Raw genomic sequence first — 20,644 nt, 5'->3', positions numbered from 1 at the left:
TTTTTACCTATTAGAAAAGTGTAATTTGCCAACATGTAGATATCATTTTACTCTCAACCAATTCCAAAAATAATAGAGGAAATACAGAGAATTATTGTGAAGTATGGCGGTTTTCACACCTCCTCCTCTTTGTGGCTTTTATATATTGTTTCAGAATCTCACAGTTGTAATTCTTTAAGGAACTGCCACATTATTTATAAACAGTATTAAAGCTGAAGGAAGTTTAACTTTTTATGTACAATAATTTTGCTTTGTACTCATCAGATGAGGTCTCTTTTGTCCTCAAAAGAGGCTACTTAATGCTTTAAATCTACCAAGTGTCTGAAAAACTTCCTGATTTTGTTGTACAATGAAGTAAATAAAACCAGTTTTTCTTCTGAAATACTTCCTAGTTCTTTATACCTATTTTCAAGTAGGGCTCAAACATTGAAACAAAAAGTAAATTTAAGACGTTAGGCACTATCAGCTATCTTAAGTGTCCTTTATGACCTGCAGTTTTCTAGTTTACTATATACACATAAAGAGAATTGTTTTTTGTTGGAATTGCAATAGATGTCTTCTTCCTTTTCTAAGCTTTACCTGTGCAGCCTTCTCCATCAGGTCTTCGGGTCATTCCAGGAGGACAAATGCACATGAAGGTACCAATTAAATTTTTGCACATCATGCCTCTTGATTCGCAGTCATGGAGACCTTCAGCACATTCATCTAGATCTGTAAAAATACATTTATTTTGTATCTGAGCATCCTTCCAGTAGCTTCATTTACTGAAGACAACCAGCACTTTCTCATGAAAAAAGTGCATCCAGACTTTCCTACCAAACAAGAACTAAAAAAAAACTGAGTACTGTGCATAACTGCAGTTGTCAAAGTAATCTTTGTGAGCTGAAAGACAACTTCACCATCTTGACATTCGTGTCTTTACATTCCCCAGCAAGAACACACAAAGCACTAGACACTGGCATTATGTGAATTTTGAAGGAGTAAATTATCTGCTGTGCTGTTTGCTACATTTCACTAAGAGGATGAACACAAGATGCACAGAAATATCTGGAGTATGCTTTGGCCAGCACAGGGTGATAGAAGGTGTGGAGTTCATATTTTAGTCATTACCTTTGCACATCTTTTGGTCTTCTCTCAGTTCATAGCCGACTGGACAGGTGCATTCATAGAAACCATAAGTATTGATACAACGAAAAGCACACAGCAAGGGATTCTGAGCACACTCATTTATATCTGAACAGAAAGGAACAAAAACATCATTCTCCACTAAGTTTTAAAACAATCACCCAGAAGTTTCTATACCTGCACTTCTACATATATATATCTATATACATATATGTATATAATCAGCTAAAAACTATCAGAAATGTAATATAATGCAAACCAGAAACTTATGGATGCTTGGTTATGAGTAGTCAGAGAAAACTGAACAAAACTCTGTGTAAAAATAGTTACAAAGATAATATGAAACTAGAACTTAAAATGGCAAGCTGGGACTGCTCTATTTTAGATTTTTATTAAATGAAATTTTTAAAATGTATTTCTGTGTGATGACAGATGTCAGCCTTTTTTCAACTATAAGAAAATGGATTCTTGCTTTGGAAAGGAAACATGATTTGTAAAAGACAAAATTTTTAAGAAGGATCCTGATAAGGATCTGATGAGAATAGAATGATTGTACATACACCCCACACTATGAAACTTATTGAAACTTATAGAATGAAACTTATTTAGTGAAACTAATAGAGGATTAGTTTAAAATAAATGAAATAAAATACTTCTCTAAGTTGTGAGAGTAGTGAACTTCTGCATCTTGATGCCACAAGAAGCTTTAGATGCAGATGGTATCAGTAGTTTGAAGAATGTACTAGACAGATTCTTGGACAACAGATCCATAAATGGATGCTAAACCCACTCTGCAGGAACACATCCTCCAGTCTGCATCATATTTTCCCATATATTCTTGAGAGAAGTGAGCTGCTGAAAGTTGTTAGTCATGCTTATATGATGTCTGAATTAGCATTTCAACTGTGAAGAATGAAATAAAGGACTAGATGGACCAGAGGTCTGACTTCAGCTTATTGTGTCCAATGTAATTCATTTGTTACTATAACTATGATGAATGGGTCAGTTCATAACTGAGCTGCCTCACTTATGAAAAATGCTCTGCAAATTCAGGCATTTTTTGCAGTGGTAACTGATTCAGCTGTTTGCTGGAGAGGAAAAAAAAAAAAAAGATGATAACTGTTGGGTCCCCAAAATAGACTCACAATAAATACAGCCAACCACTACATTGACTACCACAACACGCGATTTCAGAAGCCGTGTGATAAACTAAAAATAATGCTTAAATCAATTAATGACTTGCTTTCCCTATAAGATATTTCAATCAAAGAAACTTTTTCCCTCCTGGTTATTATAGCACCAAAGGCCTAGTGAATAAAATAATCTGATGGACAGAAACTAAAGGAAAATAGGTAGAAGACAACATACCTTCACAATTCATCATTGGGCCTGGCTCAAATCCATCATGACAGTTGCATTCAAAACTGCCAACTACATTAGTGCATGTACCGTTTCCACATGGGTTGCCAATTGAACATTCATCGGTATCTGTGTATAATGAGTAAATGTAAGCTGAAGAGAACTGGGACACATTTCAAATCGTGTTTTAAATTCAAGTGCAATAATTCTTAGCATTTATGAAACAGGGACGCACCAATACAATGTACTCCAGTGAAATCTAAGTTGTATCCCATTGGGCACTCGCAGCGGAAGGATCCATCGGTGTTGATGCAGTGTCCATTCGAACAAATCCCTGGGCTTTCGAGACATTCATTAACATCTAAAAGGTAGGAAGATATTGGCAATTGCTTATTAGCTGAAGTGTTTTTGTATCAAGTCTCAATAGAGCATTTTTAAAAAACAAAGTGCCCCATTCTGTTGGTCTCTACCCATGCATTTTTAAAGGTAATCTCTTATCTATCTCATAATGGCCCACATCTATTAAAAGTCAGCCCCTTGTCACCTGTGGGCCGTGGGGAATAAGCCACCATACACTACAATATCCAAGTCTAGTTTTAAATATAAAAAAAACCACTTTTTGAATGATGAGGAAAAAGCATACCTACCTTCACGTGTATCATCAATTCCAGGAATAGTCCCATGACCGTAAGGACACAGGTCCTGAAAAGCAACTGTGGAGGTACATTTTTAAAAAAAAAAAAAAAAAAAAAAAAAAAGAGCAACTGAGAGAAAGAGAATCAGGATAAATGGTTAAACCTATAAAAAAATCAGGTATTTTCTATACCACATTTTTCAAAACCCAACCGTTTAAATCATGGCCATTACATTGTCTTGCCAGATGCAAAAGCAATGATGTCTCTAGGGCAGGGTAGCAGTACTAGGATGTGCCCAACTTCATTGTGCACATGCTTGGTGCCTTTCTCTTTCTGCACTTGGAAGTTGTAGAAAACCAAGAACTGAAAACTGCTGATTACTTCAGGGATCCTCAGCACCGTCCCATTTTACTCTTTTGCTTTTCCTAAAGCAGGTGAGATCCATCAGGATATATATACGACCTATGATTCATGATACAGTTGGAGGATACTAGTTCATTTCTCTAAAGAGCCAAAACAGTAACTCAGGCTGTTTTTCTTGAGTTTCTTCTACGTAATTTTGTTCCATTTGTTCACCTCAGAATCATTCTAGAAAAGGCTGTAAGAGAGAACACCAAACAGATCCCTCCTACTGATTGAAAAGGTACTACACAAATGTGTTTCTCCTTTTCTCCCAGCTTTTTCGCCCAAAAGACTTTTGTCTTTACTTTAATCTTCTTGTGTACCTTCTTCTTCCTTTGGGCAGAGCTCACAAGGATCACCCCATCCTTCTCCTGGCATTTTACTGCAGCAACACTTTGCCTTTGTGGTGTTGAAAGCCTTTGGCACTGAGCACTTCCCATTCTCAAAATTAGTGAAACAGAAGCTCTGGCGAGTATCTGAAAAAAAAAACTCAGTTATGTGGAGCCCATGCCTCCTACCAGGTTAAACAATGTGTGTCTAGTCCTGGAAGGAATGATGTTAGGCCTGTATTTTTTTATTATTTTGAATGCACTTTCCAACTCTCGTAAAATTTGGAATGGGCCTCCCAAAGTCCATTTTTACCCTTTTCACAGGGTATCTGTTATCTGTTAAAATTAGCTATTACCTTCCTTAATTGTTAAACTTACCAAAACATCTCCGTCCATTATCAGACAGCACAAAACCTGTAGGACAAATGCACTGGAAACCTCCTGGAGTGTTTGTACAAGAGCCAAAGAGACAGATGTTGGGGTCCTCATCGCACTCATTAATATCTATAAAATTTATGAGAAAAATTTCATCAGAATCCCATCAACTATCAATTCACTGGTTAAAAAACATCATTTATTTATTTATTTAACTTCAACCAGAGGTACACCTCCAATAAAACAACCAAAAGATAAAACAAGCTCCACTAACTCTTTCAAATCAGAGTGTTTCAAATCATGTTATCTGTTCTTTGTCATATTTATAGCATAAACTTTAAATAAATGCTTTCAGACTGAAACAGAGAATGAGATATATTTATACGAAAAATATTTTCCCATCAGCATAAAACATCCAAAGATGAATTTTAAAACAATCTGTATGCTGGGGATTCTTTGGAATAAAAGATATATTTTTTTTTCACGTTGCCTGACTGACTCTTGAACTGACACTATAGATAGAGGGAGGACTGTGAGACACATTTATATTTACCAGTTTACTATGGCCACTCTTGATATGTTATTTAAAAATGTTTTCTATTTAATTAGAAACTATAGCTATGCATACTCAGTTTTTTTTAAGTAAAGATCTTTTTATAATTATTAAAAACTAAAAGCAAAGGAGTGCGCAATGTAAATTACACAGGTCTGTAAATTTGTGCAGCTGAAATAGTATCAAGCTGCATATCCTGCACCTATATAGACAAAGAGTAAGAAAAGTAATATAATAATAGACCTTTATTATTATTATTATTATTATCCACAATCTTTTACTTTATTCTGTTCTGCAAATGCTGTCGGAAGAAATAACCCTCTCTGGTAATTTCTAAAGGTAATTATAATTTAATACATTCTGAAATGTATTTTAAAATTCTCCAAAGCTATAACTGCAGGACAACTCCTTCTGAGTCTTTTAGTAATGGATTTTAGAAGAAACATTATAGGGGCCTGTGGCTGCATAAACATTCTGCAGTTACATCAACACTGATCTTAAATCGAAGTGCAGGCAGGAATGGAAGTAAGCTTCATGGATGCTGAGTCACAAATTTGTAGCATCATTTTTCCTGATACTTGTTGGACTCTGTACTATACTGAATCTTAGAAAACTGACCTGTACTTAGCAGATAAGGCAACCGGGGAAAAACAGTTTTTTGTACAGGAAAAGGTTAAGTAGTATGAGGGGAGGAGTCAGGTAGGAGCAGGTCCTGTTGATGTTAAGTCTGAAAAATGTTACCTTGAGTCCACTTTTCAGAAGCTACTATAGGTATAGCACATAAGCAAACCACTGTAGCATAAGCTGGCATGTGACCAAGCTCCACAGAAACTTCCCATGGAAAGATTCCTACTATGTGTTTTGAGCCACTTTATTTCCGTGAAAGAAAAGTAATCAATTTCCTAGTTAGCGTGACAGTTGCTAACTTACAAAGCTCAGCACCTAAGCTGCAGTAGTGGGACTGAAATGCTTCTCTTTTGAAGTTCTGATTGTTACTGTAAGGTGTGGCTTGGGACTAGTGGAAGAAACACTTTTTGTGACCATGATGGACAGGCTAACCAAACAATGGAAGCAAGTCCTCTCCCCTTCATTCCCCATAAAATAAAAGAAAATATATTAAATGTGTAGGTGAAAACTAAGACTTTTTATATGGCTCCCACCTGTTTTGATTTCTCCTGCGCTCAAGAAGTAATGAACTCAAGAAGTAATCTAGCTGTACCCAACCTTCCTGAGAGAAGTAATGAATTTTTATAAAGATGTCTGCTTTTAAGATCAACAGAAAGTAATGGGGAACATCATAGGTTTCAAGAGCTGACAGATTATTAATCAAATTATTACTACAATCATATGATTATCTAGGCATTGTCTGGTAATTTTATCTCAAAATCTTCTGGACACATGGCAGAATGAAGAAGAATGCAATTAAGTACCCTCTACTAAGGGTAAAAATCTATTTGGCCATCACTGATACTGTCAAAACCATCACGACTTCTCTCAGGATACTACAGTGTCATGAACAGTGATACTCCAGGAAAACCAAAAGCTTTCATTTTATATTCATGATTTTACAACCATAGGTGATTGGAATGAATCTCAAACACAATTGCTAATGTATGGGAACAGCAGCTGCCAAAAGAAACCATAAAGTTGGCAGGCAAATTTAATGTTATGGTATGATACAACAGAATGAGAAAGGTTTGGGGCTCAGAAAATATATCCTATTGTTGAAGACAAAAAATCAAGAAGGTTCCTATGGCCAATGGTCTTTGTTCCTGTACTCAGAAAGTTAGGATAATGTAGGCCAAATCATTAATTGCTCGCTAGTCTTTTCTTCATTCCATACAAGGACAAGCTACTCATTCACTATCGGGAGTTATTTTGATGAGTGTGTCTGAGGGGTGTCAGCTACCCTCAGCAATTTGAGCTGAGAACCATGTTTCACAGTGGACAGGCAGGCGCTTACTCCGTTCTCTGACCTTACAGGAATCTAAGGCCCCCGAGGTTAGCTGCCGAAAACTGGTTGTGTGCACCTTTCTTGCCAGGTGCCCCCACATGGTATATTTAGATGTCAATAACATTCACAGCAGTCCTGTGCTTTGCTCTCCTTGTAACTTGAATCTATTCCTCTATATCTGCTACACCCACTCTTAATTCACTATGTGACACTACTCCTGAACTAAGTTCAAATGAGACAGTTCTATGAACAAACACGAATATGCAAACTGATGGAAGGTCTATTGTATTCTCATGTCCCTGTGGATCTCAGCACTTGAGAGACATACAAAACACCAAATCAGAAAACAATTGTTAGAATAAACCAATTTAAGCAATTTTTCCCATAAATTCCAAAACTTTTTCCAAATCCAAAGATTTTAAAACGTCATAGCCCTGTGAGACCAAACGTTTCTTCACGCATTGATTGCCATTATTTTACAACATTACAATAATTACCATTTTTTCAAACATTATATAAATCCACTACACAGGTTGGTTTGTTTTATCAATAATATCTGGAAAAAAAAAAAGGGGTGGGGGGTCATGAAATACAGGACACCATTTTTTTGGAAAAGTAAATCCAAGTATTTTTCAGTTTGCATCAATGAAGAAACGAAAAGTACAAAATATAGCACAATACAGATCAAGATGATATCTTGTCTTCCACTTTTAAAACCTCTTCCTGAAGATTTTAACTACTTATGCCCTTTCCCCATGATCTGAAGTAGGACAGAATTCACAATCATCAGTATGTACAACTACTTTAAAGCCAGATACTTCTAATTTTTAAATTGTTTAGAAGCAACAATTACAACTTGCCTTACCAATACAACTTTCACTCTTTACTTCATATCCTGGTGGACAGATGCATCTGAATGATCCTTCCAAATTTTGACAGGTACCAGGGGAGCATGAACCAGGTAGTGCCACACACTCATTAGTATCTTAGGAGCGTAAATAGAATCAAGAAAGGTTTAGAATCATGTAATTCTTAACAGCATTGTTCTTACATTACAAAACAGTGTTATTCATTACAAATATGGTATAGTACCTTCCAATTTTCTAAGACATTTAAATGCACAAAGATCAACTATTTCAAGCCCCAGTTACTTCTATTGTGTTACATTAAAATCATTGTCATTTTTATTTTTTATTTTTAGATACTCAGACTGTGATCCTTCCCTCTACATAGGAGCTGATAGCTGTACTATTTCAGCTCAGCAGTACTGTAACATCTCCATGTGGTATCATACATACCAATGCAATTCTTGCCATCTAGAGTAAGTTCATATCCTTCATTACATAAACATTTGAAGGAACCAATTTCATTGAAACACCGGCCATTTCTGCACACCTGACCAAAGAAGGAACTGCACTCATCAATATCTATAAAAAAAACAAATAACAAAAAAAACCACACTAGTGAGAGTTGAGTCCCTCCAAGAATTTAACCATTAGAATGTGTAAGCATGCACGGTATATACAGAGTGTTATAAACACACTCAAGTTGCAATGCGTATATTTCCATGGAAAAGGCAAATCTTGCAGCAACAAGGGAACGGTTAACAGTGGAAAGCAACTCTCACTCAAGTGCTTTAGGGTATATGTTCTATTTAAACAACACTCTTTTTATGGGGTATTATAATTTTTAAACTTGCAGCATTACCTCAGCTACTGCATCTGGAGACAGTCAATTACTGCCAACTGACTGTATGATACTAACTCCAGACACAGAGAACAAAATGTAACATGGGGTGTTCTGGACTTTATCTGGATTTTATATGTGCTCAAGTTCCCCCCTAAAACCTGCTTTGTCATTTTTCAAATTTTGGAATATGTCATTTGCTTTCCATGGGAAGATTTTCTCCTTCATAGCAGTTCTGAAAATGAGGTTTGTAAATGCTTATTAGTTAAGAGTTACTTTAATAAGGCAAAATGAAAGAAACACTGCATAATTCAGTAATGTATTACAGATGAGTAATACAGATGAGAAAGTTTAAGAAATGAAAATCAAGGAGATTTGATAAGTATCACGGTGTAAGAACAACTTACACTTCACTGTTGTAAAACACTTTAATTTGAATGATGAAAACTAACATCAATTTTACTGAAAAGGTTTTAGGTCTTCTTCAGAAGTGTTAAGAACCAGCTCCCGTACAAGATGTACCTTCTGCTTCAGCCAGTACAGACATGCCTGGTTACTAGTTTATTCCACAGTGTATTTCGTCTGTGTGACAGTTCCACAAGTACAAATACCTCCAGACTATTATATTGGGATGGGCTTAAACTGAATGACCGGGATGGCTTGGAAGAAAGATGTGGGGCTCTCCAGACTGTCAAGAGGTAAGCTCACGAAGCCAAGTCTCTGAGTCAGCTTGAGCTCCTTAGTCTCCTTGAAGGCACAGCCTGGAGGATGCTCAGAGGCACAGCCTACTGGATGCTCCTGGCAGTAGCCTGGCAGCGGTACTGCTATGGGAAAGAAACTCCTTGGCAAAGACTGCCATTCTTTGGCTGCAGTCTCTTCTTTCTTGAACAAGTTTTGAATTTTCTCTTTCCTGGAGAAGGACAGGATTTAAAATACTTATTTAAAATGTTTTAGTTCTCTCCTGAACCACAAAGGAAATGGTAGACTTTCATTTTGTCTTTCTTCTGTAGCAGAAAGGAATCTGAAGGCTTCCGTTTTGGCTTAGGCTTCGCACAAGGCAGAGGATCTCCAGAGACTTATGAGTCTGTTCTTCAGCCTAGGAAGATTTTATTTTCTTTATCACAAATATTTAAATTATCCAAAACCATCAGATATTCTGGTGTTCTCCAGTTTTAAGGAATAGGAAATAGCAATGCCTCTGTGTAAGCAGAGTTCGTCTTAGGAGAGCAGGAAATTTAGGTGATTAGCCGTGCTTGCTTTCTTATTGCTGGTCTCATTCCTTTTTCACACCGTGCACAAGTTTCAAACAATATGGTGAAATAAAGAAATGATTTTAAATTCCTTAGGTAACTCTGGTGTTATGTTATTATTCATGCTTATTGTGAGTGGCTCCTATGGACTTTGCCAGTAGTCAAGGACATTTGCTATAATTGCCCAAGAAATTTAACAGGGATGAGGGCTGCATTAAAATGGCAATGAACTGTAAGGCTGCCCCAGTGGTCAAGAGCTTTAGGGATTACATTATCTCAAGCTGGATGGTAAAATATATTCTGAATTTATTTTCAAAAATTATAATAATGGTTAACCTCTAGGGTTGGTAGCTGTGTCAATTACTGCACTCAATTAACTACCCTAGCACCCTGAAACATCTGTTTGAGTTTTAACTATATACATCCTCCTTGGCATACTAACCCAGCCACAATGAAAGCATGGTTTGGATTACATCACCTACCCATACAATCATTATTATGAGTTAATTCAAATCCTGGATAACACAGACAGTTATATGATCCAACTGTGTTTTTACATGTTCCGTTTCCACATGGATGGCGTTCACATTCATCAACATCTGCAGAGAGAAACAAAATTATATGCTAGAATTTATTTTTACAGCTATTTGTTAAGGTGATGTCTTTGCACACAGTGACGATACTCTAAACCTGTAACATCTGTCACATTTTTTATTTATACTACTGATTTTTACAGCATTGTGTGCAAAGTTCTGGGCACGTGTAGGAAAACACAACATATGACACTTATTTTTCATTTGCATTTTAAAAGCTACTGCTATATGTAAAGATCAAAATAAGTGCATATGCAGTACCATGAAGCTTTCTTTTTATTTTCCTTATTAACATTTCTTCATTTCTTAATGTGCACTAGTGATCTGAAATCAGTACAAAGGATTGAGCATCAAAGTCTCAGAACTGTCTCAAAATTCATATACACCTCTTACTCTAATGCACATGAAAACCTGTTCAAAACACTCTGTAAAGGAGTTGTGTGTCATTGTTCACAACGATGTTTGCATACGTAAATTCATTATGTTGGTATTACATTCAGAAATATAAAGACTGCCTTCAAACTCTGGGATACATCCATTTTTTAATGCACTAGAATTCAATGTTTTCTACTGTGTATTTGAGTGCTGTTTGGATTTTCATGGGGATATGAAGGTTATTTGTCTCCGAGTTCTTGTGGACTTTCTGAAACGTTTATTTATATATTTATAACATTTATTTACAGATGGTAAACAATTTGTTATAGGATTGTTTCCTTAACCTGTCATTGTCAAGATTTGTATTTCAGACTGCATTTCAGTCAAAATTTGTATTTCAGACTATGAAAGACAAATTTCAGTTTTAGAACTATTATTGTTTCAAGTAACCATGTTCTGGAAATTTTGCATTGTTAACAGAAGTCACTTTCCGAAATATCTTTTTCAGGTGATTTGACAAATATGATTTAGTTCAAAAATGAGAAGACTCAAAGCATATATGAATATATAATATTATGGGAACAGGTTTTCAATGCCCCCATGAAATAGAAGTACGAACACACCTGTGTTATAGAGGTCACTGAATGTCGCTAGTGCTTAGAGCTGACATTTAGTTATTTTTTTCAAAGAGAACCAAATTCACACATGCATCAGCTCTTTCTTTAAATATCCTTTAGAATTTAATATTTAACATTAAAAAAGAAAAGAAAAACACTCATTTTGCTATCTGCTTATTTCTTAATATCATCTCTTTCACGTCATCATCTGAATATAAAATTAGTATAGATTACATTAAGTGTGGGATTCTATTTTTTTAATGAAGTAGGAACTCAATAAAATTTGAAATAATTGAAAAAAAATCTGTATTTTTTCTCCAGACTCTATTGCTCTGTGGTATCACCTGTAAATTTTTCTTTCAAATGAGTCTTTATCATGCATTTTTGTGAAAATGGGATTAACATGTTCTTCGGTAATATGGAGCTACCTCTGAAAATATTGTGATTTTTTTCTCCTTTCTCCAAGGACAACTTCACATACTTTAATCACAAAAACTCAAAAACATATGAATCAGTCTTTCAATGCCATTATATTCTTTTTATACAATTAAAAAAAAAATCTAAACTCAGTCCCCTCTATTATCCTCTTTTAAAACCACAAAAGTGTTTTCTTTCCATACCCATGCACATAGTCTGGTCTTGAGATGCCTTAAAACCATTGTGACATATGCACTGGTAACTTCCTTGCATGTCCACACATAAACCATGACTGCAAACATTAGGAATTTCCAGACATTCATTGCGATCTATAACAAAAATATAAAACAGATGGTACACATTATTGACTTTTATTATTCATTCATGTTACACAAACATGTTTTTACAATCTGTTATTATTATTAAAACCAGACTCAAAATTATCCATAGCTAAACCTGAATCATAACAAAATTTCATTTTATAAGAACTTCTTGCCTATACACCTCAAGGTCAAAACTACTGTTAGTATTTGGTTGATACCTCAAGAATGTTCTTTAAAAGTTTCACTCTGTCTTCTCTTCCCTTGCACAGAGAAACAGGGCTATAAAATAAAAACTGCTACATAAAACACACAGCAGAATATGCAAGGTAACAGAAAATAAAAGTTACTTTTACCCTTCAAAAGAATCAAATACAGACCCTTGATTACGTACAAACAGATTCAGACTAGAAAAATCAACTGACTTCTTACCAACACAAGCACCATTGGGTGAAAGTTTAAAACCAGCAGCACATTCACAGCGGTAACTACCAGGACTGTTGATACAGTCTGCGTTTCTTTGACAGAGATTGTCTCCATTGCTGCACTCATCAATATCTGAAATACCAAGAGTCATAGTAAGAAACCACAAGATGCGTATTCCTGCCTAGTGTTTAGACTGTATAGTCAGTCTTGTGCAAGACTGGTCTTCATAGGCCTTCCTGAGCAAAGTATGAAGAGGCTGACCTTCAGCCTCCTGTGCCATAAGTGCAAATGAAAAGCAACATCAATAGAATTTTATCAACAGCACAGTTTTTGGATGAAGGAGGATCCTATGAATCCAACTCCCTATACACTGAAGCAGTCATGCAGTTTTAAACATGTACCTGAAGAAATTTATTCTTTGTATTAAGTTCCTCTGTACATTCATGTATTTTAAACAAAAGAACGTTTTGAAGTGAAAAAGCAAGTGGCACAGTTTGTTAGCAATTTAGGGCACAAGTGTCATCAGCACAAGACTCTTAAACACCAATGACAAAACTACTATTGACTTCAGGACACACAAAATTTCACTACTATCTTCTATGAATATATGATACTTCTTTACCGATAACCCACAAAACCCACAAAAGAACAGATAGAAGGGGGAAAAATCAAGGGAACTTTTCTTCAAACAAGTTTTAACAAAAATTAATAAAAAATACCATAAGACCATAATAAAATGAAAGCACTTCATTCACCTCTTATTTAGGAGCCAGCGGGTTGCTTGACACAAAACAATGACAAACTGTATTGAGTGCATATGCATATGTATTAAAGACAAACACATCACAAACTCAGTTATTGATTTGACCCCTACAAGAAAGCAAGCTCACAACCTGTCCCTTAGAGTTTGAAAAATATGTAATTTAAATGTTCCCCTTCCCTTTACGATAATTATGCTTATGTGAACTAAGTAGAAAATAATGTCACTTCAAATCACCTTCACAGACCAAGAGCAGGTCATTGTAGCTGAATCCAGTGGGGCACTCACAGCGGAAGCTGCCAATCTGATTGATGCAAACACCATTTGCACAGATTCCTGGGATCTCCTTACATTCATCGATGTCTGAAAGTCAGATGAGCTTGTCAAAATACAGTACTTCTTGACTTTATGTACAATATGGTTTCTCAATTGCACTGTTTTTTATACTGAGATGAGAAGTTCCTTTTAATTTACTTAAACTACTAATTATATACAGGGTATAAATCAAAACTTATGCTTGTTACAAGAAAAAATAAACTATGTGAAGTTCAGCAAGTGATCAAAACAGAGAAATACTAAATATTAGCAAGATGCAGAAGTGTTACAAATGTGCTGATGAGTCCAACAAAATTTTTGAAGGCAAAACCTTCAAAAAAAATGGCCAAACCTTCAGAAAAACAAACCTTCAGGAGGGGGGAGGAAAAGATCATTATCAAAATGATCAAAAATTATCTCTCTCCTATGAAGAAAGGCAGACAGCTGGGATGTTCACCCTGAAGAAGAGAAGGCTCTGGGGAAACCTCACTGCAGCTTTTCAATACTTAAAGGGGGCTTATAAAATAGATGGAGAGCAACTTTTTGCTTGTGCAGATATTGTTAGGACAAGGGGGAATGGTTTTAAATTAAAAGAGGGGAGACTTAGATTAGATATTAAGAGGAAATTCTTCACTCAGATGGTGGTGAGGCACTGGAACAGGCTGCCCAGAGAAGCTGTGGATGCTCCATCCCTGGAGGTGTTCAAGGCCTGGCTGGATGAGGCCCTGGGCAACCTGATCTAGTGGGTGGCATCTCTGCCTATCGCAGGGGGTTGGAACTGGATGAGTTTTAAGGTCTCTTCCAACTCAAGCTGTTCTATGGTTCTATGATTCTGTGAAAATGGAGGAATCAAAAAATATAAATAACAAGCCATTATAACTTTGCTTTCACACTCTGTATCACCATCAGAACTTCACAATGAATTAGAATTTTATTTTATGAAATATTCTAGTCCACTATTATGGAGCTGCACCAATCTTATGCATAACATCTTTTGGTTATCATCAATAAGTTTATTGAAACTTACCAACAGCTTTTCCAGTATGAATATCAAAAGTAAAGCCAGGAATATTCCCACATATGTTCTTGAATTCAGCTAGAGCAAAACAAAGAAAAATGCATTTTTAGTGAGTATTTATAAATCTCTCAATTACTTGTAGTTTTCTCAGAGCAGATAGAAGCCAAATCTACGCAGAAGAGAGAGCAATTGCCTTCTGTACAAATTATACTGAAAATTCAGGTTGCCAATAAATGAGTGCAAACTGGAACACTAATTCATACTTGTTTTTCGTGCAAATCTTCGCAGACTTTGGCACAAGAACAAATGTCTGGTTTGAGCAAGCAGAGCTTCAGTTTTTGTTTTAAATAGAACTCGATAACTTACCATTTAAGGTTCATTATTGCTTTCTAGAAATCTGTAGAGAGAATCTGCACCAACACTTTCAGAAAGAAGTAAATTTAACTTACTGGTACCCAGAGTGGTGATAATTTATTTCTCTTCTGGTTGTCGTCTTAGCTTCTTGATCCTCTATTTTTCAATGGCAGCTTTTCATTAGTTTAAAATTTGGTTAAGTTTAATCACTAGCGTTATAACTTGAGTAATTCTTATTTCCCTTAAACCAAATGTTCTTTATTAAAATTTCAGCAAATGTAGTTGATAATCGCGCAGAATGTGATTAGGCAAAATAATTTTTTCACATTCAAATATTCTTGTTTCTTGTACAAGCTGACTAGGATCCAGTATATAAACCTCAGCATTTTCTTCTGTCCTGCTCTTTAGTGACTGTTTAACGCCTACTGACGTTACTCTTGCACTATAGAATAATCTCAGAGCTCACTGCCACGATGTTTTACCATCCAGAAATTTTGTGTTCTATTAACATGTATAAGATTTAAGGTTTTCTTTATAACAATTGTTTTCTGCCTGGAGATTTATGCCATTTATATTGTCGTTAAACCAGTGAAACACACATAATGGGTAAAAAGAGGGCCCTGTGTTCACTACCTTGTCCCCATGGATGATGACAATCTAGTTCTGTAATAATGCCTAACATCAGGTCTGGGAGAATAAAGACGAAGCTCAGAGAGTTGCAGGCCTTCTTTCCTTCTGTGCTATGTTACCTATGTATTTCGTATGTTCTATTTAATAGAGTTCTTTCATATTTTTTCAGTTTGTAATGTGTAGAAAAAAATCACATGTAATTACGTACGGACTGTAGTATAATGCTTTTATAAAGACTGCCAAATTAGTAATGCACAAACACTCCAGAGATTTACTTTCTGAACGCTTGACTTTTTACTATTTGCAACAATGACTTTAAAAAGTATTTACAAAAACCACATACTTATCACTATATTATTTTTCACAGGAAAAAAGATCTATCACATAACAGGGAAAAAACTCTTTGAAGTCAAGCACTCCCCAGATGATCCAACCATGAAGAGAATTCTGCAAATACTTGGTTACTTTTTAGCAGCAAAACAGCTTTTTACACTTATTTGGGTGGGGAAAAAAAAAAAAAAAGAAACAAGAAAGATTATTCTGTTTAAAGCCTGTATGGTGATGTTTATGATCTATATTATGTGTAAAACCGAGCAAGATAATCTTTCCTACCTGAAGTCATCAAACAGAGATTAACAGTTAAGCATAAATATATGAAAAGGAAGAGAGAACACAGTTCACAAAGAAAAAAATTGCAGATTAATTGGCATGTGAAGTTAATTTAGAGGAACAATATAATTCTCATCAGAGCAGAATAATACTTTTAATGAGGTACTGGGCTCAGTCTAGCAAACTGGTTAGGGTCAGTATATCATAACCCGTCTGTGATGTGTAGCCCCCACCCAGATTTCAGTACAACTGATTATATCCTGTGACTTCAGCTATTCAAGCATTTACACTAGGAATAAGTGTTTAATCCCTCAAACAATCTCTTTTCATGGTGAAAGAGTGTCAGCCATGTTTCCAGATATAGTAAAGGCATTTAAAAGAGCTAACAAGGCAATACTGAAGTATTTCAGGAAATATTTTAACCCAATAACTTCTTGCAGACTGTCTCAGTGAAGTTGTTTTAACAAAGATTTAAAAACTGCAGCAGTTCTTGAAAACTTGTCGTAGCAATTTAAAAGGAGAATTCTCTCCTCCATGCAAGAATATTAATTGCATGAATCCCTGCTAATACTTTGGTATGTTTTTTTCATATGTTGTCATCCTGATGACAATTTTATGTTGCAAAGACAAATGACCATGGGAAAGAATTTTATGAGTTCTCTCTGATAGCAAACATGTATTTCCTCTCTCAAGCTTATTTTCAGCTCCCATTCCTGACTGCTAGAAACATTCCTTCATTTTCCCTCCTCCTACTTAAGAAAGAAATGGAAGAGGGTGTTTTTCTTTCCAGTCTCATTTTCCTCCTCTTTACTGCTTGTGGGAGAAAATCTTCCCTAATTATCTGCTATTTCCCTTACGTCACCAGAATAAACCATGTGGAATGAAAGGAATACATTATTTACACTAACACAACAGAGGATGCGCCCCCAAAGTACGGCTTTAGTGGTACTAGATTGTTGCAAAGTGAATTAAACAGTAAAATGTACATATATTAAACAGTTATTTTATCTAGGCAACTTTGTTCTTTTTACAAATGTAAGAGTATTTTAATGAAGCCCAGGTGCTACTGTCAGGTTTCCAAGCTGGTGATTCTCTCACCAACAATTTTTCTGAGTTGAGCTTTCAAGCGTGATTTGTTCCAGGCAAGAAACTCTATAAAGACTAACTGAAAAAGAACTGAGTACCTTTTTATTTTCACTTTATTTTGTAGAAGGAAATTTTTACTTCCCTTTACTATGCCCTACTTACAGAGCTTTTGCAAGTTAATCACCTTCAGTAGAGGTAATGTAAAAACAACCAAGAGGATCACGCTCAGATGTGAGACACGAGTGAAAAATCTAGAAAGGCAATACACTCAGGTTATGAAACACAATCTTTGTGTTCAAACAGAGATTAGGACTTCAAGGATAAATGTATCCCTTGCTATACAGTTACTAAATTATGCTATCCTAAATCAATGATCCTGGAAGGCTGATCAGGCAGCAGACATCTCTTTCTTTCCAGGCCTTTATGTTCACCTCCACTCAGGGTGACCTGACAGTATTTTCTTCCCTTGTCCCTGATCTCACTGACAGCAGAGAGGGAAAACCTGCACGTTCTTCCTGTATCTTTTATTCAACCTGGGTGAATGATTGGTTTCCTCGACTATTGAGGCTGTATCTTTCCTCTGCAGAAATGGAAGAAATATCTAACTCTGTTTAGCACAGCAAGAATTATTCCAACCAGTGAGAAGATAGCAGGGTATTTGTCACCCTGTTTTAGCATAACAACCCCATACAATGCTACAGGCTTGCGGCAGAGTGGTTGGAAAGCTGTACAGAGGAAAAAGATCTGGAGGTGTTGGTTGACACTTGACTCAACGTGAGCCAGCAGTGTGTCCAGCTGTCCAAAAAGGTCAATGGCATCCTGGCTTGTATCAGGAATAGTGTAACCAGCAGGACCAGGGAGGTGATCGTCCCCCTGTACTCAGCTCTGGTGAGGCTGCACCTTGAGTACAGTTTTGGGCCCTTTACTACACGGAGGACATTGAGGACCTGGAGCGTATCCAGAGAAGGGCTACAAAGCTGGTGAAGGGCTTGGAGCACAAGTCCTGTGAGGAGTGACTGAGGGACCTAGGGTTGTAGGGGAGACCTCACTGCTCTCTACAGCTACCTGAGAGGAAAGTGTGGGGAGCTGGGGATCAGCCTCTTCTCACAGATAACCAGTGATATGAAAAGAGGAAATGGCCTCATGTTGCCCCAGGGGAGGTTCAGGATGGAAATTAGGAGAAATTAGGAGAAATTCTCAGAAAAAGTAGTTAAGCATTGGAATGGGTTGCCCAGGGAAATGGTGGAGTCACTGTCCCTGGGGGTGTTTTAGGAAAGGTTGGATATGGTGCTTAGGGACATGGTTTAGTGGATAGTATTGGTGGTAGGTGGATAGTTGGACTACATGATCATGGAGGTCTTTTCAACCTTAATGATTATATGATACTATGATTTTGGCAAAGGTTTTTTGGGGGCTGAAATTTCAACTTCACCTAATATGTTGAAGGAGCAGATGCACAAAGAATGTAAGAAAAATGAATGATTATTGTTGGCTTTACCCGTTCCTGGAGTTGGACATGGTTCACAAGGTTTATTCCAGGCTTTCCCAACATTGTATGTGCAGCAACACATCCTTTTGGTCACATTGAAGGGCAGTTCATTCTCACAGGAGGTTCCATTATAGCTTCTGTAGCAAAAGCTTTTCCTCATGTCTAGATGTGAGAAAAGAATCACTTATGAAGTAACCAATGAATTGATTTAAGTAAATATCTACCCCATGAACCAAGACAGTAATTCATTAACTCTGGCTTCTGAATGCAACCCAAAAATGTGCACAGATATACTCAGAAATCATTTAAGGATTGCACTCATCTAACTTTTTGTATTAGACTTACCTGAAATGACATACTTTCAGGACAAAGGGGTAAAAGCAACATTCCCAAGAAATCAGAAACAAACTGTAGATGCCCATCAGATCCATCTGTATATCAAACCCTACTATTGGAGATGGCTGATGAAAATAAAAAATATTTCTGAGTTCTGTTAAAGAATAAGACCATGAGAACACTGCATTTGGCTCTCTTTCCTGGCTACATGACACAACCTTCTGGGAGTTAAAGGTAGGAAAAAGCTATAATAGAACTTAAGTTTATGAAAAAACGTAACAGCTGCAAGTCCAGTTTTCTGGCGCGAGACTTTAAAGACTTCAGAATCGACCACGTGAAAAAGGATATTTTAGAGCAGGGAATCTGGTTCCAAAACAGGTTGATATCTAGACAGTTATAGTAAAGATGACATTTTGCATACCCATGCAGTTATGTCCTCCATTGACCTGCATATATTCAGGAGGGCAAATGCAGGTGTAGTTCCCCAGGGTATTGTAGCAGGTTCCAGGACCACAGACACCCGGATGTGCAACACATTCATCAATATCTAGACACCAAGTGAAAAAAATATAATTAACAATGAGAAGGAAGACCAACCCCAGCAAATATTTCTGAGAAACACAGCCAAAATATGCTAAGATAAGAAAAATGTTGCATATAAAGGCTAGTTTGGGAAGTACAGTTCAGATTTGGGTCAATACAGGGAATGTAGTAAAACTAGTAGGCAATATAAGGCACTGAAGCTGGAATTTACAATCACGAATAACCACCTTATCTATATACTATATAGAAAATACACATAGCTGAGATCTAGTATATAAACGTTAGTATATGCAAATGTTACATTTCAAATTTAATATTAATCATATCAATAATGCCCAAGACAATGATTTTAGAAAGATTTTTGGTAAGAGTGTGGATACCACAGCCACTTTTGGATTTAAGGCTAAAACATTGTTTTTCATCATAACTGCACTGTGATAAGACAATTTCAAGGGACTCAACCTTCACAGATTCTCGTCTCTTCACTGAGGTAGTAGCCTTTTGGACATTCACACTGGAAGCTGCCAAAAGTATTGATGCAATTTCCACCTTGGCAGAGACCTGGCAGCTCCTGACATTCATCAATGTCTAAAAAAAAAAGAGACAAAAACTTACTTTTAATCCAGAATTAAAAGAAACATCAGACTGTACGTACTCCCCTGAAATTTTACCAACTAGTAGCTTTTAACTGTCACGTGGATTTTTGTTGCTTCTAAATTGCACTTTATGAAAGTATGGATGTGATGCTCATTCTCTCCTATATAACTAGTTTTTCTGGAGCACGTTTCAGCTTGATGAGCACCTGGAGTTCAGCTTCTGTTACTGTTTACAGGAATTTGGCATCTAATTCCCCATTCCTTCATGCTCACTGGAACCAGGGTTTCTTTGTCCAATGAATGTTTCCTGAAACTTATACCTTCCACTGATAAACTATAATTTTCATAGAAGACTTAGTCTTCAGGGCCAATTTCAAAGTTCAGCTCAAGTAAGGAGGCACACAAAAGGTATGAGATCAGTTTATTTTCCTACTGAAATGTTGCTGGACTTCTTCAATGTTCTTTTACAATGCTCCTTTTCATTGTTCAACT

General features: G+C 36.3%; 1 protein-coding gene across 2 annotated transcripts in view; it reads right to left on the bottom strand.

The window, feature by feature from the left end:
• FBN2 (fibrillin 2) overlaps positions 1-20,644 on the bottom strand; it is a 182,202-nt gene that overhangs the window by 15,761 nt on the left and 145,797 nt on the right. For both annotated transcript variants that reach the window (XM_035569387.2, XM_050716237.1), the window contains 17 exons: positions 20,019-20,144; positions 19,435-19,560; positions 18,687-18,839; positions 14,519-14,587; positions 13,414-13,539; positions 12,423-12,548; positions 11,874-11,999; positions 10,151-10,267; positions 8,031-8,159; positions 7,598-7,717; positions 4,229-4,354; positions 3,845-3,997; positions 3,132-3,197; positions 2,720-2,845; positions 2,494-2,613; positions 1,111-1,233; positions 580-711 (listed from right to left, as the gene is read on the bottom strand). In XM_035569387.2, coding sequence (XP_035425280.1) covers positions 580-711; positions 1,111-1,233; positions 2,494-2,613; positions 2,720-2,845; positions 3,132-3,197; positions 3,845-3,997; positions 4,229-4,354; positions 7,598-7,717; positions 8,031-8,159; positions 10,151-10,267; positions 11,874-11,999; positions 12,423-12,548; positions 13,414-13,539; positions 14,519-14,587; positions 18,687-18,839; positions 19,435-19,560; positions 20,019-20,144 — 2,064 coding nt within the window. The remainder of the gene's footprint in view (positions 1-579; positions 712-1,110; positions 1,234-2,493; positions 2,614-2,719; positions 2,846-3,131; positions 3,198-3,844; positions 3,998-4,228; positions 4,355-7,597; positions 7,718-8,030; positions 8,160-10,150; positions 10,268-11,873; positions 12,000-12,422; positions 12,549-13,413; positions 13,540-14,518; positions 14,588-18,686; positions 18,840-19,434; positions 19,561-20,018; positions 20,145-20,644) is intronic.

The sequence above is a fragment of the Cygnus atratus genome, chromosome Z (assembly GCF_013377495.2).
Source record: "Cygnus atratus isolate AKBS03 ecotype Queensland, Australia chromosome Z, CAtr_DNAZoo_HiC_assembly, whole genome shotgun sequence".
NCBI lineage: Eukaryota > Metazoa > Chordata > Aves > Anseriformes > Anatidae > Cygnus > Cygnus atratus.
The sequence above is the reverse complement of the archived record's forward strand: the minus strand, read 5'-3'. Positions and strand labels throughout refer to the sequence as shown.